Source organism: Trachemys scripta, chromosome 9 (assembly GCF_013100865.1).
Source record: "Trachemys scripta elegans isolate TJP31775 chromosome 9, CAS_Tse_1.0, whole genome shotgun sequence".
Classification (NCBI taxonomy): domain Eukaryota; kingdom Metazoa; phylum Chordata; order Testudines; family Emydidae; genus Trachemys; species Trachemys scripta.
This window is the reverse complement of record NC_048306.1, coordinates 14,349,957-14,365,020: the sequence shown is the minus strand read 5'-3', so window position 1 is coordinate 14,365,020 and position 15,064 is coordinate 14,349,957. Positions and strand designations below refer to the sequence as shown.

Sequence of the window (15,064 nt, the reverse complement as noted above, 5' to 3'; positions counted from 1 at the left end):
TTAAATAGATTACAAAATGAGACTAAAAATAAATATCTAGAGATTGTAAAACAAATTTAAACAGAGATTTTTTATTTTGCAGTTTATTAATGTCGTGCATGTTTTTTTAAAAAAAAGAACATTAAAATGAACGTTAAGGGAAACTTACCCCATAGACTAGTTCACCCACCATGCCATTCCATATCTTAGACTCAGGGTCCCTAGCTCCGTATTTCCCATCTCCAACAATTGACAGTTTGTATTTTATTCCAACATGTTTTGCTATTTCATAAGCTAAGTCTACACAATATCCTTCATATCTCTCATTCCCTTCTAGTTGTTCATGGTTTTTCTTATACATTACATATGGCGATTCCTTTGAAACAAAAGCAAAGATCAAAAGTCTATGAATATAACACATGCCTTTAAAATATGCAAAACGAGAGCTGTTATTAGCATTATTTTATGTTATTGGCAAATATCAACAATATTTCCTGGGCTGCTCTTATATAGTAATTGGAAAGATTTCCAAGTCAGCTTCACATAGACATTAAAGGCTTCCTGGCAAGACAGAATAGTTTAGTTTAACAATCCTTAGAAGCGCAACTGAAATTCATCAAATGGCCAGATCCTGCAAACACACATGCAATTCGCTTTAATCACAAGAGTATTCCCACTAAGGCAATGGGGCTACTCACATGAGTAAACTTACAGTCTTTTTTCAGGATCAGGCCTGAATCTCCAGTAGATCAAAGATAAGCACACCATAATAATGCAGTACTTAGCTTATAAAGCAGTGATGTACCTGCTCCTGCTCCCATTGAAGTCAATGGCAAAATCCCCACTTATTTAAATGGTGCAGGATAACGCTGATGCTTGGATTTTCAAAGAAGCCTGAGGCATTTAGGTGCCCAGCTCCACCACAGATCACCTAACTCCCGTAGACTTCTTTGAAAATCCCAGCTGAAAGGCTGAGTGTGTCTCACTAAATTATAGTCAAGTAAAATATGATCCTACTAGCAAAGTCATGAAACTGACTCATGCTCAGGACAATTGTAACAGGCACCAAAGGCACAAATAATACTGTATTACAGACCACATAAGCAATAGGCTTTAGAACTGACACAGATAACACTGACTATGAGATATAAGAAGAGCATTATTCTCCACAAGCATTGGATGTCTTTACATATTGTCAAAGCATTTCCAATTCACTGTGGGCCAGATTGTGCTATCCTTACTCAATCAACAGGAGCTGTGCCTGAGTGAGGGCTGCAAGATTTGGTCCTACAGCAGTAGGGGCCAGATCCTGCAATCATGTACATACATAAGTAACTTTACTCACGTGAGGAGTTCCACTGAGTTCAAGTAACTGAGAAGAAGGAAAGCACAATGTTGAGATCAGTGGGACTCCTCCCGTGAGTACGTTTACTCATGTGTGTAAGTGTTGGCAGGATCAAGCCCTCCGTACATCTCTGGAGGTTGCTGAACTTCTCAGTCACTTGAAGTCACACAGCATTCAACATTGGGCCTTCTAATAAATCTCAGAATACACGTGTCTTCCCACCTAAGCACATACTGACTAAGAACATGCAACTTACCAGGATGGTAGTGACTACTATTGTTCTATTCTCCACAGATGAAGTGTCATTAGACACTTGCTGGTCTAGTGCTGGCACAAATCTTTCATATTCATTCCAGTAACCAGCCTACAAAAGCAGAGAGTGTTACCTAGTTACATATTTTTATAATGATTTTGGTGCATAAAACTGATGCTTAAATAGAACTGCCTTTTTTATTTTAAAAAAGTGATCTTTATTTAGGATTTATTCAAGATACAGACAAATGAATATTGATCTAAAAGTTTTTCTAGGACCCCTCATCAGCTATTAGCAAGGTCATGGGACACTTTCTTGCCAACATCGGGCTGTGGGAACCTTTTGCTGAATTTTTACATTGTTCTATCACTGAGTGTGTAGCATGCAAATAGATATGCAAAAACTATGTGAAAGTAATGTATGGTTCCGTACATATATATTATTACATAATATATTTTATCAGAATACCCATGGAATAATTCCTGTATTTCTGCAACCAGGGAATACAACATAGGACAAGAAAATAAATTGCAGAATTCTTGAATAAACTACTTTTAATTTGCAGCCTTAAATGTCTCACTTGAACTCTGCCCTTAATCAGTCTCAACCTGGTCTATTTCTAGCATACTAAATCTCTAACCGACTGCAAACAGCTACTATTTAAAGTAAAACCACTCCTTTCAAACAAAACAAAACACAAATATAGGCTGCTACAAATGTAGGTTAGGTAAAGGCAGGGGATATAAATAACACTGGTCCTATTGCCGGAGGGGCAATATTTAGTTTTGGACCAGTGACAAGGTTCAAGACCTGAAGTCATGTAGCTCTAGGGTTACATACACAGGGTGAGGAGCTGGGATTCTTGATATACAGAAGCATCCATTTCTAGAGTAAGGGTACAATTTTCAAAAGTGCCTAAGTGATTTAGGCATATAAGTCCCATTGACTTTCTATGAGACCTTAAGGCTAAGTGCATAAGGGTCAGATTTTCAAAGGTATGTAGGTGCCTAAAGATGCAAATAGGCACCTACTGGAAGTTTTAATGTTAGGTGCCGAATTCTAATTGAAATCAATGGGATTTAGGCACCTAACCTGCTTAAGCAATTTTGAAAATTCCACTAGGCACCTATTTGCATCTTTAGGCACCTAAATATTTTTCTAAATCTGGCCCCCAACCACTTTTGAAAATGGGACTTAGGCACTTCTGACTATTTTATCTTAGGCCATGAGATAATTGTATTTTGAACATCCTGATTAAAAACCAAATGCTGTTTTACACTATTTTAAGAGGTTTTAAAAATATATGGGTTCCAATTCTCTATTGCTCTGAGGCCTATAATGGAGAGGAAGGAGGAGATGAAAGGAATTTAGGAGAGAGGACTGGGCAAAGGATCTGAAGACACCACTGTAGGAGGAAATCAGAGTTGAGATGTAGCAGGGTAGGCACCTCAGATGTGAAGCTAAGATGTTTGCTGTAGGAAGGTATTCAAGGAGTGAAGGTATTCAAGGGCAGGGGGGAAACATGAGCAGAATAACAAGGACAGAATGGAACTACATTCCTATAAAATTGCATAACTAAAGAATTAGGGAAGAGGAGAGATAAATGTAGTGGGAGGGGGATCTATCAGATTTTATATCTTCACAACAGTTGTATGATATTGCTTGTTTTCGTGACTTTGCGGCAATACATATTTTTTAAGAAGCCCAAGGAGAATACATATTTTGAGAACTTACCTTCCGTGATCCAGTGGCTTTCGTTTCATACACATCAATTGTGTAATTTGTTCTGCGTCCGTAGGTGTCAAACTGAATATTTCCAGTCATTCCTTGGACTTGTACCTTAAACAGGGAAATAGTAAAACAGTTACATAGAACAATATTTCTATTTTTTCCCTCTTTTATGTCCTGAAAGAATTTAATATCTCTGTGATCATTTCCATTAATACCTGTGCCCTGTCCAGCGTCCAATAGGGCCATTTACATTCTGTCTACCTAAAATTCCCCAGTTCTCCCAGTTTCAACTGTAAACATTATTATTCCTCACTGCCTATGAGCTGATGCAGAACTGCCACTTTCCATTGCAAGGAAGGCTGCATTTCAGTGCTGAGTGAATCCTGCATATATATTATATTCAAGGTCCAATTCTGCCATGTTTATTCACACTTGGTGAAATTCCCTCCTTTTCAATGGGCCAACACAGGGTGCATGTACCACTGAAGTGCCACATAAACCCTCACAATTAGGGCTCAAGTAGGGTGACCAGATGTCCCAATTTTACAGGGACAGTCCCGATTTTTGAGTCTTTTTCTTATATAGGCTCCTATTGCCTCCCACCCCCTGTCCCGATTTTTCACATTTGCTGTCTGGTCACCCTAGGCTCAAGTGGTACATACTGCATAAGCCTTGTGCTATAGGGCCAAATCCTGATACTCTTACACCAAGTAGCTCCTTATTCCACAATTAGGCCTGGTGAAGTCAATATAAGTGAAGGTATCAGACTCCAGCCCCATTAGAGGAAGAGTGGCAGAATTTTGTCTATACCTTGTAAAGAGATTGAGCTTTGTCTAGATGGATGATGCTACATAAATGTAAGTCGTTACCATTACTTACTCACATTAATAATTTTGAAGGAAGTATGAAGTACTTTGTTTCAAAGGCAAAACAAATCTGTCTTTCTTGTTTCCCTAGTATTAAAGTATTAAATTCATCAGTTATCAATACTGACAAGCTTTCAGCTAAGACAGAAGAGGTAACTGTCAGAAACTTCAGTAGGATAATTTATGTTAAATTTTAGGGAAATTTTATAGCGGTAATAGGAGTTGGGTGATAGAACAATTTGCTAAGGAGGCTGTAGACAAATAGTCACTAGAGATGTTCAAAGCTGGTCACTGATCTGCCAAGGATGGTTTAGAGATGATGTAATCGATGTTGTCAGGATGCACAGTGATGGATCACATAATTCAGTAAAATCCCTTTGCCCCAGATTTATCCAGTGGGCCAAATTCAGAGGTGATGTATAAAGAGTGTAAATTCTGTGTCTGTAAGTGGATGTGAGTCAATGTTAGGGTAATTTGTGATTTGATGGGACCGGAAAAAGATTTAATTTCATCATCCTTGACTTTCTTAGGTTCAGCTCAACTCATTATGATTCCAATCTTTATTGAACTTTTATTGCAAACATAGAAACCACAGAAGCCCTGATTCAGCCATCCAGGGCTATTCAGCATGTGCGTAACTTCAGGCATATGCTAATTCCGTTGATTTAAATGGAACTTAAGCATGTGCTTAAAGTTAATGTCACCCACTCCATAAATTTATCAAGCTCAGTCTTGAAGCCAGTTAGGTTTTTTTGCCCCCACTGCTCCCCTTGGGAGGCTGTTCCAGAACTTCACTCATCTGATGGTTAGAAACCTTCGTCTAATTTGAAGCCTAAACTCGTTGATGGCCAGGTTATATCCATTTGTTCTTGTGTCCATATTGGCACTTAGCTCCTCTCCCTCTCTGGTATTTGTCCCTCTTATGTATTTATATAAAAGCAATAATATCTCCCCTCAGCCTTTTTTGCTTAGGCTGAACAAGCCAAGCTCCTTGAGTCTCCTCTTGGAAGGTAGGTTTTCCATTCCTCTGATCATCCTAGTAGCCCTTCTCTGCGCCTGTTCCAGTTTGAATTCATCTGTCTTAACCATGGGAGATCAGAATTGCAAACAGTATTCCCGATGAGGTCTCACCAGGGCCTTGTATAATGGCAATAACACTTCCCTATTTCTACTGGATATACCTTGCATGATGCATTCTAGGATTGCATTAGCCTTTTTATGGCTGCATCACATTGGCAGCTCATAGTCATCCTGTGATCAAAACATCCAGGTCTTTCTCCTCCTCTGTTGCTTCCAACTGATACATTCCCAGCTTGGAGCAAAAATTCTTGTGGTTAGTCTCCAAGTGCATGTCATTGCACGTTGCACTATTAAATTTCATCCCCATTTCTATTACTCCAGTTTTCAAGGTCATTCAGATCTTCTTGTATGATATTCCAGTCCTCCTCTGTATTGGCAATACCACCCAACTTTGTGTCATCTGCAAATTTTATTAGCACACTCCCACTTTTTGTGTCAAGGTCATGAATGAAAATGTTAAATAAGAGTGGTTCCAAGACCGGTCCCTGAGGAACTCCACCAGTAACCTCCCTCCAGCCTGACATTTCACTTTTCAGTATGACCCATTGTAGTCTCCCCTTTAGGCAGTTTCTTATCCACCCTTCACTGCTCATCTTAATCCCCATCTTCTACAATTTAACTAATAATTTCTCATGTGGAATTGTACCAAATGCCTTACTGAAATCCAGATAGATTAGATCTACTGCACTTCCTTTGTCTAAAAAAACCAGTTGTCTTCTCAAAGAAAGACATCCAGTTGGTCTGGCATGCTCTGCATTTTGTAAAACCATGTTGTATTTTCTCTCAATTACCATTTACCTCTAGGCCTTAACTACTTTCTCTTTCAAAATTTGTTCCAAGACCTTGCATACAATTGAGATCAAACTAACAGGCTTGTAGTTTCCCGGATCACTTTCCCACCCCCCACCCCCTCTTTCTTAAAAATAGGTACTCTATTAGCAATTCTCCAGTCATAGGGTATGAACTCCAAGTTTATGGATTCATTAAAAATCCTTGCTGTTGGGCTTGCAATTTCGTGTGCCAGTTCCTTTAAAGTTCAGGTCTGTTGTTGTCCACTTATTGGACACTTTAGGTTCAAATTCAGGGGAGGAAATACAGACTTGCATAGTTTTTCAAAGATATAAGGATGCAGAATCAGGTAATACCAATCTGCCTTTTGTTGGCAAGACGACTGCAGTTTGACATTGAGTCTGATGCTTGGATCAGTTATTTGTAGGATGCTTGGATTGATTGTTTGCAGGATTTCTTGTACTGAATATTCTTTTTTTTTTTTAGGTGTTCCATGGCTGATGTAGGTAGGAAATATTATTAATTGGAAGTCATAACTTCCTGAAGCAAAAGTGCAAGATATATCATCTAAACAGGAAAAAGAACACGCTTCATTGTGTGGGTTCTGGTAGGAATCAGGGACGTGTGATGATCTTGCGCTGGGTACTGAGTGGGGCTGTTGAGATAGATGGATAAACCTCTTCAACTTATGTTAGACTATTTAAATATAATGGGCTGAAATCACCCTGATGTAATTCAATATTCTGTGCCTGCCTCAATCATGAAATTGTCTCTGTGTATCTTATGAATCTTTTATTAAAGCGGCAGCCTTTTACCAACCAACATTTGGATTTTTTTTTACCTCTCTCAAACAGGGTGTGTCTTGTTGCACTGTTTGTGTTCCCGTTCGAGCCTTGTTGATGTGAGTACTTTGGGATCTCTTTTGAAGGGTTTATGTATCACTTCTAATTAAGTTCTAACTGACTACAAATCTTTTAACTGTTATGAAGGTAGAATTTAATTAACTTATCTTCAAAAGTGTGTAATGCTACATTAATGAAACTACAGTTAGGGCATTTGTTAGGGAACTGACACTGTGATATAAGAAGTGTTCTGACAGTGAGAGACTGAATCATATCTCTCATTCTATGAGAGAGGGAATTACCCTTTTGATGTGATCCTTCCAATTTGGCAAATTTGAAAAAGCAATAATTAAGCCAAGTGACTGAAGTCTGATCTAGGGGTCCTTTTTATAGCATGTGGCCTTAATTCCAATCTTACTCATTCCAGTCTTACACCAGTGGAGTTATTCCTGATTTCTACTGGTCCAAGTCAGAGCAAAATCAGATCCTATGTATCTGGTAGGTTTTCATTCACTTTTATGCCCCCAAATCAGTTTAATACAAAAGGGAAAGAAAGACAAACAAAACCACAGGGATTTGATCAATACTAGATCTGATGCAATAACTAATGGTTAGTACTAGGGATTGGCCAAATAGGAGTAATCAAGTTGGAAATAGAGTTATGTTAGGGTTCAGAGAGCAGGTGTAAGGCAAAACTCAGGGCTAAGGTTCAGGCTGGTGCAGAAATCCTGCAATCTGTTAACATGGTCGATCATACTGTTTGTGCAACTTTTAGAAAAAAACATAAGCTGATTTTTGACTGGTGTGATATATAGATAAATACACAGGTACATATGCTCATAATATATACGTGGTTTACATTACACCTCCTGAGGACAAACTGTTCACCCAGTTCTGTTTTATTTTGGGCCACATTTTTGACCTCAACCTAGCCTCAGAATATATTTGCAAAGCTTTTAACACAGCCATTTGCAGAGATGCTAGTATACAGTACGGTGGGAACTGCATCACATTGGCTAGCTATTACAATTGGTGCCCAGTTGTCGCTTTTTATTTCCTATGAACACTGAATTCTAGAAGACAAATTTATGGCCATGGGGAAGAGGGTATGTGTGTAACATACTGAACATGTCACCATGGCCCTTGATTGGATGGGATGTCAGACCACTCTCGTGTTTGTCATTATCCTCTTTACTGGCCTGGGTACAGGATAGTCATTGTTAGCTTCAGCACCAAGGCCCTGTGCTTATGGAGTAGAAGGATGTGAGTTCTGCCCCATTTGGATGGGCAGAGTCCTTACAAGTGCATTTGTTGCAAAGCTGCACATGCAGATTTACAGGTAGCTTTTGAAAGTTGCTTCCTTCATCATGTCCTTGTTGTTTTAAAGACTTATGTTGTAAAAATGCGATATACCTGTTCAATAGGTTAGGTACATTTGCCCTTACCATTTTCAATGCTCTTTCTATATCGATTCCTTGGCTCCAGGGCACTGCAGGGTTTGCTAGGCAGTCTCCAGCACTACCTCTCCTGGAAACATCAACACGCTGTCTTCGGAGGTAGCGGAAAGCCTCTGCTATGACTAGGATTGCATCATGGGTCAGTGCAGACGTATACTAAAATGGATGCAAATAAAATATTGTGACAAACTGCACTCTGGAAATTTCCTCAGGTTTATAAAGGTCAATTATTTCTCCCTGTTAAAATGTTTTTAGAGCAGCAACAATTTCACCCCCCCCCCCATGTCACGTCATTTAGCAATTACATATATTTAAAGTAAGAAATTTAAAATGTTATGATTTCCTACAGTATATAGAAAAATAGTTTATAGTTCCGTAAAGTACTGACTAGATTTAATTGGAGCGCTGCCTGTCTAAAGCAGGTTGATGAAGAAGACCTATAATGCAATGCTGGGCCATGTTGTAGCCAACTGCAACATACAACTCATAGCTGAGTTTTGCTTGGATTTTTTTTTAACGAATTAACCAACTCAAAGAGCTAGGAGTAATTTAAAGTTAACATTAATGATTTCTGTCTCGCCCATGTTTCTAATTAGCTAGGATCCACGGCCAGCCATAAATTGGTTTATTTTTCTTACCAAAAAACCCAGCCCCAAAACCACCTCACCCTCACTACTTCCTTACATTGTACAAAACTACAATCGTTACTCAGGTTATAAATCTGATATTCATAAGCAACAAATGTCTTTAGGAGATGTGTCTGTATTTTTTCATATCCATTGATTCATCTGAAAACTCTACTTTGCTAGAGACTGGCCCAACCTCTGGACACCGAGATATTGATTTCTGGCTATGCACTGCCGATGAGCGTAGGATTTAGACTACTTTGTGTGAACAGGATCAGAATTACATTTAACTACTATATATAGAGTTCCGTTGTAATCATATAAAATTGAATTTTGCAAACATCTGTAGGGCCTCATTTTGATGCTGCTGCATCATTAGATCCCATCCTATCTCTACAATATTTGTATGTAAATGAGTGAGAAATATTGGACTTCCAAAAAGAATCTAGTGCATGTATGCGCATTCCGGAATGCTCACCTGCCTCCTTGTACTTAGCAAACCTTACTGCATGATTATTTAGACCCTCTTGCATCCCATTTGACTTACATTGTTGTGAAAACAAACAAACACTACCCATTCACAAGTTGGAAAGATGAAATTCTGGATTTCAATAGCAGTTTTAGCTGCTCTCCTACAGGACATGAGTAAATCATAATTGACTTCAGTGGCAGTTACTTCTATCCTATAGGGGAGAATAAAACTCCAGGTGGCCACTATGTTGAAAAATGTTTTTGCTCTTATTGTGGGAGGCTGCCCATTTTGATAATAAACATGTAAAACATATGGTAACTTTTACAAAACTGGGAGGGGTGTGTGTGTTTATGCCGGCAGATCCGGGGCAATACACCTGATAAAAAAACCACACATACACCTCTACCCCGATATAACATGACCCGATATAACACGAATTCGGATATAACGCAGTAAAGCAGTGCTTGGGGGGGGGGGGGGGGGCTGCGCACTCCGGCAGATCAAAGCAAGCTAGATATAACGCGGTTTCACCTATAAGGCTGTAAGATATTTTGGCTCCCGAGGACAGCGTTATATCGGGGTAGAGGTGTAGCGTCCGGGAAAAGATTTTTTGTGCCAGCCATTCTTTCCAAGTTTTAAATTATGGTCCTGTTTATAAACACTTGACTGCCTTGTCCTTTTCATGGTGAGATCATCTTTACAGCTGTGATTAGCTGGATGCAGCTGCTTATTTCAATCCTTGTCTACCTCACCTTTTTTCCCTGTGGTTCTGGTATTGCAGTGTGCTCTCTCTCTCTCTAATACATTAATAAATATTACACGACACATTCCACATAACAATACAGAATCAAATATTTTAAAAAGATATTTATTCTTGCATGAAAAAAATCTTGTAATAGCTTTCCAATCTAGCAAGACATAAAGCCTGCGTGATGATAATTTTTTTCAGTAGACTGGATCAATTGTCAGTAACCCTAATGCAGTCCCTTCCAAGTTATGCCAAAAGAGCTATCTAATTTTCTGCTTTATTCGAATTCTACTTACAAATGCATGAGCAGGCAAAGAAAAAAAGAGAGAGAGAGGGAGAGAAGGGAAAGGCTGATAAAATACAGAATAAATTAAACATCAGGGCTGTAATCTCTAGGCAATTTTATTCCCTAATCAAAAATATTGTACATCAATTTTTTAAGTATGCTTTTTGACTGATTGTGCAAGTTTCTATAATGAACAGCACATTTGTACAAAGGTAATGCAATCTCTGTGTTTTACCATACATCTAAGTTTATTTTTAAAGGATAGAGAATAACCTTCCCCCTAATGTAAATTGCTTTTAACTGGATTAAAATATGCTTAGGGTAACATCATTTTTCTGAGCTTTAAGCATAGTATGATACTTCCCTTTACTCCTGTATCTTCTAGTAAGCTCCTCTAAAGTGACAGGTGCTCCTGGCTCTGTAATTAATAGGGGACATCAGGGTTAGCCCTGTTTTGTGGAACACTGGCTAACTCCCTCCCCATGGAGTCTTCAGTGGCAGTGTGGCTATGTCAGATAGAGGCATGCAGGGGGCCTTCATGATAGGTGAAATCCTGCCATTGGGGGTGTATCTTTGAGTAGTTTGGTGTCAGCTTGGAATGAAATGGTTAGATGGAGCTGGTAAAACAGCAGAGATCATTAGGTTTCTTAGGGAAGAAGTGTCCATTTCATTAATATAAAATGCAGTAAAGGATTAAGAAATTTCTTTCCTTATAAAAATTAAGGAGAAGACAGAAGAACAGCTTCAACTATGAGATGGCTGGTAGACAGGTTTAGCATCCTTCCTATAAGGTTAGTACAGGTGTGGGGATGAGCTTCCCCCAAGGAGATCTGCTTTGAAGTGACAGATTTTGAGGCCTCCTCTGTTGGTCCAATTGTGCTACATTGCACTGAATAAGTACTGATGGAACCATCCTCATCTGTTAGCCACTCACTCTTCTGGAACTGGAGGGCCTCCCTTTCAGTTATGTGAGTAGGCGCAGTAGAGGAGGCCTAACCATTGGAGGAAGGAGGGAGAAGAGGAAGAGAAAGGGAGAAAGGAAGAGCATGATGATAACACTAAGTATTTTGTTTAGCCCTTTATGATCTCAAACATTGACTGATGAACCCTAACAAAACCCTCTGCTGGGGAGGTAAGGGAATATCATCACCTCCATTTTACAGATGGGGAAGAAAACTAAGACAGAGAAAATCAGGGAGGGGTATTAAAAGATTGTGATTCTGTTACTAACATTACCCTTTTTAGTCTATTAGATGAGGGTGAGTTTTAGCACATCTAAGACATGCTGCATAGCTATGCCCTGGGACCTCCAGCAGTCTGTGTGGGGCTGTCTCCAGCTTACCCCACCTAGACCACTCTGCCAGGCCTGCTGACGGGATGTGGTAACATGGAGAGCGAAGGGGATCAATAGGTGACCTGTCCAGAACTGCTGTACATGTTTAGGGAGGGAAATTGTGGATGGAGGTTTCCTGATACATCAGTAAAAAGGGTGAAAACTGTAATGTGCCCCAGCAGGTCTGTGGTAAAGGGGGCATCATTCTGATTCTTTGACAGCCCAAACTACCATAGCTATGGTTTCTAGTCATCATGAAGCAGGTTGCACTTCACATCCAAGTGGCACTGGAGTCTGAGTAGTCAACAACCCAGTAGCAAATATACCAGAGGAACTATAATGCTTTTTACTACCCCTCATGCTCTACTAGACCTTATTCAACAGGGTGCAATATCACCTCATCTAGCTATGGAGACAAGTTGTTAAACTGAAGACACACCCCCTTACCCAGAGGCGTGCAATACAAGAACAAACAGAGATTCTGATAACCAAGCTGCATCTCCTGCATTCGTCACCTTTTATGCTCACTAACAATGCAGTGCTCAGCTGGAGGTCTACCTCTGGTTTTGACTGGCTTTGTATCTCAAAATCAATTTATTTGCCTGATATCCAGCAGTGCAAGTACAGCGGCACGGTCTGGTATGCCATACCAGCAAGATATTTACAGCCGGTACTGCGTACAGTAAAGACACAGGAGGAGCCGGTGGCCCCATGCCGGCAGCTACTCCGGCAGCTGTACCGCCCCCAGCCCCGTCCACCCAGCCCTGTCCTCCGGCGGGGCTGCTGCTTACAGACGGAGGAGATGCAGCTGTGTGGAAGGGCAGGGGGCGGGGGGCGGTGGGGCTGGGGGCGGTGGAGCCGTGCCGGAGGAGCTGCCCAGCAGCCCCATGTTCTGCTCCTTTCCCCGCTGCGGTTCCGAAGTCTCCAGCGCAGCAGGAGGAGGACAGAGCCCCCCCCTCAGGTAATGTGGGATGGTTCCTGGGGAGGGGACATGGAGAGTGTGGGGGCCCCGGGCTGTGGGTGGAGTGGGGAGGAATCACATGGAGGGTCACGTGGGGAGGTCATGTGCCCCCCCTTAGCTGGTGCCCCCCCGTACAGGTAAGACGTGGATTCTACTTGCACCACTGCTGGTATGACTAGGTGCAGAATAACCATGCATTTAGTGGGTAGCCTGCATTACATCTGTGAGAACTCTCTGATCTATGACAGCACTGCCTGTTCATGGCACATGGTTCTTTACTGAATGTTGTTTGTAGAGACTTTGCCAAGACAAAAATTACCTGCGCAGTGAAGAATTGGACGAAATGGTGTTATTGGGTTCTTTTGACAACCATGAAGAAGGATTTTATTGTAGAAGGTACCTGGGCAACTATTAAGACCACTTGTACATATACGAGATTCCACAGTAGAGCAATAGCAACAACTAAGGAATCTTAAACACAAATGGAGTCAAGTTAACAGCATCACACAAGTTGTGCGCTTGCTTGAGGAGTCAGCCATCAGTAAAGATGGGATGTTAAACAGTCCTTTACATAAGGCAAAAGGAAAATAAAAAAGACATGGCAAATGCTCATTGCAAATGTTCATTCCTGAAGAGAAACATCTCTCGCTGGGTGAGACATAATTGAAGATAAGTGTGTAGACGACGTAAAAACAGGCTCCTACCCACCTCAGCCTGTGCATAGAATATATTTATGTACAATCATACTCATGTTTATATTATGTGCCTCAACACAGCAGGTAAAAACATACAGAGACAATGGTTCGTAGAAGTCTAATAGCAAAAGCCTTAGCATGCATAACAGTGTATTTCCTTATAAGGGCAACTGGCTGTATGGAGTTACTGGGGTTCCGTTCCCTAATGGGAATATTGGGAGGGGCTCATGGTGGCCCCATCATGAGTCCAATCCTACATCATTCTGCAGCTGGAATTGCCTGGTGCTACGTAGTTTGGACCCAGATCTGTACTTCCATACAATAAAGGGATGTTTTCCAGTCCTCTCTAACTGAAGCCAGTGGCAGTGTTACGTGTGGAATGACTGCAGGATGGGGCTCTTTGCCTCGCAGAGTCCACCATTAAGTGTTGATTTCAGGTTTCCAGCTAACCAACTCTCTCTCTTTTTGTCTTGCAGGGAGTGTTCTGACTCATTCTAAGCAGAGAAAATCATATACATATATATTTAAAAATGAATCAGATTTTTGCTAAACCACAACGCAAAAGGCTTCCATCAATGTCAATAAAAGTTTACCTTTAATGGAGAGTTCTTGGCTTCAGGGAACTCCCTTTCATCCAGTCTAATCCAGCGTTGTAGAAACTGTTGAACCATTGGGTTTTCATTGTTAACAATCTGGAATCCAGTAACATTGGCGCCTCCGTGCATTACTCTCTCCAGCATAATATCTGTAAAACCCTGGAAGAATATGTGCAGAAAACAAGAACCAGTGTCATATGAAGTGTCTGCAACTTGGCTTGGTTTTAAAAACAAACATTCTGGTAAGATGCTATTTTTAAATCTTGGGCTAGTTTAGCACAAAAGAAACTGATGGAAGTTCTCTGCCGCTAGTAGAAGATTCCCTATCTAGGGGACAATATCTTGCAACAGTAGATTGTAGTATTGGAATAAAATGGAATTTGGAAACACCTGGATTCCAGACGTTTGTGATGGAACACTGGCTTGTTCCAGTGTGGCAAAGTTTCCATGTGATCCAAAACATACCCAAAAGGGTACACAATAGTACACATAAAGCTCAGTAGAAGAGGACTGATTGGCATATGGGTTAATGAATTACTCAAATTCTTTTGTTAAAATATGTAGTGTCAGATCATAATTTGTATTTCATATACTGCATACTGGATAATCATGTGAAAGGACTCCATGGTTGTAAAACTAAACTAGCTCTTTATTAAGAGAACTATTTACAGAGATGCTACATCTGCAGGTAGCATTCTAGCCACGTGCATTCCCAATAGCTTCTCAGTGCTTCTTCCAAACTCTTTCCTTCTGCAACCTGTACTCCTCCCTCCAAGTTCCATGCAGGGTGCTACAGCTGGTTCATGCATCTTGTGCATGTGTTAAAGATGGGGGGTAAAGGGGAAATGGGTGCAAGAAGCCTCCTTCATGCTTCTGCTGAAGAGTTAGCCACTGTTAACACCCTTGAGGTGCGAACCACACCAAAAGAGATGGAGAACGTTGGGCCCTGGCTCCAATACCTCCTCTGCACCAGCCAGCAGAGCGGCAAATGCTTAACAGTATATG

The 15,064-nt window shown here is 40.6% G+C and overlaps 1 protein-coding gene across 10 annotated transcripts in view; it reads right to left on the bottom strand.

The window, feature by feature from the left end:
- The window catches only part of GRIA3 (glutamate ionotropic receptor AMPA type subunit 3), a 212,686-nt gene that overhangs the window by 85,255 nt on the left and 112,367 nt on the right, over positions 1-15,064 (bottom strand). For 9 of the 10 annotated variants that reach the window (XR_004647162.1, XR_004647163.1, XR_004647164.1 and 6 more), the window contains exons 6-10: positions 14,057-14,218; positions 8,331-8,498; positions 3,312-3,416; positions 1,581-1,688; positions 149-355 (exon numbers count right to left, since the gene is read on the bottom strand). Coding sequence is in view for 7 of the 10 variants with exons in the window: in XM_034781955.1 (XP_034637846.1) it covers positions 149-355; positions 1,581-1,688; positions 3,312-3,416; positions 8,331-8,498; positions 14,057-14,218 (750 nt within the window). In the remaining 3 variants the exon portion in view is untranslated. The remainder of the gene's footprint in view (positions 1-148; positions 356-1,580; positions 1,689-3,311; positions 3,417-8,330; positions 8,499-14,056; positions 14,219-15,064) is intronic. The other variant, XM_034781950.1, reaches the window with a different exon arrangement.